We start from the raw sequence: 3,424 nt of genomic DNA on the forward strand, positions 1-3,424 counted from the left end.
GAATCATGAGATAATCTGTATTATTGACTTCTATACTGTACTTACTAGGTTCACTTTGTAAACTGTTGCCGGTTCCTTTTTAGCAGGCTTGTTCACAAAGGACATAGTGAAGCCGGCTAGTCCAGGCTTTTAGACATTGCAACTGACAAGAAAAGAACACTGAAATAGCACTAAATAATGAAATGATTATGCTTTCTAGTGTTGCTGTGGTGGCCCACTGTGATTGGCACCAAAGTCTTACCACCTCCTCCTTTATTTAGTCTCTCTTCATCACCTTGATATCAGCCTGCCATTTATGCATTCATAATTATAAAATTTTCATAAAAAATTGAAATTATAATTGCAATAACTGTTATTAACTATTAATTAGCCATAGAATAACTATTAATTATGGTGATGTCACACTTCCGGTCAGAATTTTTGGTCGGGCATTGCCCCTAAATGCCCGACCCTGCAGCCGCCTATGCATGTAAAACTAGAGTAGCACCTCTTCAATCTCAGACTATTCCAAGACTAGAACTCTTGGGAGCTTTACTCCTAGCAAGACTGGTTACTACGGTTGCTACCAGCCTTAGTCTTGAGCTTGCTCTGGGTCCAACTACTTGCTACTCAGATTCACAGATAGCTCTGTTTTGGATAAAGGGGATCACAAAGGAGTGGAAGCCATTTGTACACAATAGGGTCTGGGAGATTAGAAACTTAGTGCCAATAGAATGTTGGCACCATTGTTCTGGTGAGAAGAACCCGGCAGATCTTCCCTCAAGAGGAGTGATGCCATCAGAACTGGCTAAGAATGAAATATGGTGGCATGGACCCACTTGGTTAAAAGAGGATGTTGATATTAAGAAATTAGATTTGATTGACATGCCTAGTGAGTGCATGGTTGAGTTGAAATCTAACCTACAGTCTGTAGAGTTGGTTGTAATGGAAGATTTTGGAATATCTCTAATAATACAGATCACAGATTATAGTGATCTTAATAAATTATTGAGTGTTATGGCACATGTATTGATGATTATTGATAGATTGAAGAGAAGGATTGGACCCCCTTGTCATGTCGGTCCCTCTTATTTAAGCAAAGCTGAATTTCTCTGGTTAAGAGATGTACAAAGGGAGCTAGTGACAAGGGGAGATTTCAGTAGCCTTCAATCTAAACTTGACTTATTTTGTGATGATGCAGGCATTTGGAGATATGGTGGAAGACTAGCTAAGGCAGAAATGCCATACTCCACCAGACATCCCATTATCCTACCACGATCCCACCATTACACCTTATTAATAATTAGAAGAGCACATAAAAGAGTGCTTTACAGTGGGGTCAAGGAAACCCTAACAGAAGTGAGAAGCAAATACTGGGTGGTCAAAGGCAGAGCAATGGTGAAGAAGGTTTTGCACTCATGTGTTATCTGTAAGAGATTCGAGGGTTTGCCTTATCGAGCCCCTCCTCCTCCACCATTGCCCTCCTTTCGGGTGAATGAGCAACCTCCATTTACCTATACTGGCGTAGATTATGCTGGGCCAGTATTTGTTAGACCGGACCACCCATTGCAAGCTCACTGTGATCAAAAGGTGTGGATCTGTCTTTACACATGCTGTGTAACTAGAGCTGTACATATTGATCTAGTAACTAATCTCTCTTGTCATTCTTTTCTTAGGTCATTCAAGCGATTCACTTCAAGAAGAGGACTACCTCGTAGAATGATTTCAGACAATGGTTCTACCTTTAAGGCAGCTGCTAAGGTCATAGAGAACGTCACAACTAGCCCTGTGGTGTCAAAGCATCTTGCTGGAATTGGCATAGAGTGGTATCACAATCTAGAGAAGGCTCCCTGGTGGGGAGGACTATTTGAAAGACTAATTGGATTAACTAAGAGGTGTCTCAGGAAAGCAATTGGAAGAGCTCAATTCAGATATGATGAATTATTGACTGCTATTACAGAGATTGAAGCTATTTTGAACTCCCGCCCCTTTTATGTATCTCCAGATGATGTAGAAGAGCCCCTGACACCTTTTCATCTTCTAAGTGGTAGAAGATTGTACAATCTACCTGATGAGCTGTGCTTTCACCAGATCGAAGAAGAGTTTACTACTACATTGTCACCAGTTCTTCTAAATAGAAGGATGCGACACCTGCAGCTAACACTGGATAAATTCTGGAAGAGGTGGAAGTCAGAATATTTACTCAATTTGAGAGAGAGATATCAGTATAAGACTCAAAGAAGAGCTGATTAGCGTGAGATTCAAACTGGAGATATAGTCATCGTTCATGATGATCAAGCCGTCAGAGGATTTTGGAGACTGGGGAAAATAAGAGAGCTTATTACTGGACTGGATGGACAAACTAGAGGAGCTGTTGTTGACACAGTATTGCGTGGTCGTTCATTGGTACTAAGACGGCCTGTACAGAAGCTCTTCCCACTTGAAGTTAATCAGAATCAGGAAGAAATTAAGCCTCCAGGAAGTACTACTAATGATCAAGAAGAGATAATTGATGATTCTAGTGATCATAGGGAGGATATATCTGAGCATGAATTCGAATCTCATAACACTACTGCCGAACCCAAGTCTGGAATTTCAACTCGTCCCAAGAGATCAGCTGCCCTAGAGGCACGAGACAAGATTTTTGCTCGACTTTGTGAGGATTAACTGATAACAATTATTATTATTGGTGATTATTAGTGATGTATGTGTTACTTATGCATAATGTATTGTTATTATAATTGTAAGAGTTTGATTTACTGTTGACTATGGTCAACAGCTGGGGGGAGGATGTTGGGATTTATTATGTGATTGATTAATGTATTATTATTCATTATTATTATTATTGTAATTATAGTTCTGCGCATGCTCAGTTGAGAGCTGCTCAGAAGATTTGTAAAGAAGAGATAAATTTGAGTGTATTCATTTTGTGAACGTTAGCAGCCAGAGAACTGCCACTACTTGCGAGCAGGAAGTCTTCTATTAGATACCTGTCCCTAAAATGCAGTATTAACTGAAAGCAATGAATCATGGTCATTTTATCTCTGTCATGCTGCATAATAGAGATGAAGCCCATGATTCATTGCTTTTAATAGTGCATAAATTCAAGAGTAACTGCGGCGAGTCCAAGCACCGTAGGTGTCTCGTTACAAGAGTGGTTCGTTAAAGATTAATGCTGGAGAATCCTCTCATATAGCTCTACTTGCACTGAAGTTTGCAGCTCCTTCGGAGCTTGCGTTTTCGAGAAATACTGTTTGAATGGTTGACCAGTAAATTTTCTATTACAGGACATGAATCATGCACTGTCAGACTAGGTGTAAAATCATGTCTCTCACTGATGTTTTCCCCATCAAATGCACTAGTTTAGAGATCAAACTATGACAATGAAATGCTGCAATAGTGAGAAGAATCCGTCCTCTTTAAAGTTACAGCAGAATATGATCAG

The 3,424-nt window shown here is 40.0% G+C and overlaps 1 protein-coding gene across 1 annotated transcript; it reads left to right on the forward strand.

The window, feature by feature from the left end:
* Positions 1–441: 441 nt before the first annotated feature.
* Positions 442–2,877, forward strand: LOC100634541 (uncharacterized). Its single transcript, XM_011409467.2, has one exon. It carries the CDS (start codon positions 442–444, stop codon positions 2,230–2,232), a length of 1,791 nt encoding a protein of 596 aa, XP_011407769.1. The 3' UTR covers positions 2,233–2,877.
* Positions 2,878–3,424: the final 547 nt, after the last annotated feature.

Source organism: Amphimedon queenslandica, unplaced genomic scaffold, assembly GCF_000090795.2.
Source record: "Amphimedon queenslandica unplaced genomic scaffold, v1.1 AMPQUscaffold_12074, whole genome shotgun sequence".
NCBI classification, from domain to species: domain Eukaryota; kingdom Metazoa; phylum Porifera; class Demospongiae; order Haplosclerida; family Niphatidae; genus Amphimedon; species Amphimedon queenslandica.

Excerpts from the sequence above, each read along its gene's own strand:
- LOC100634541 (XM_011409467.2), top strand. The coding sequence starts at position 442 with ATGCCCGACCCTGCAGCCGCCTATGCATGTAAAACTAGAGTAGCACCT.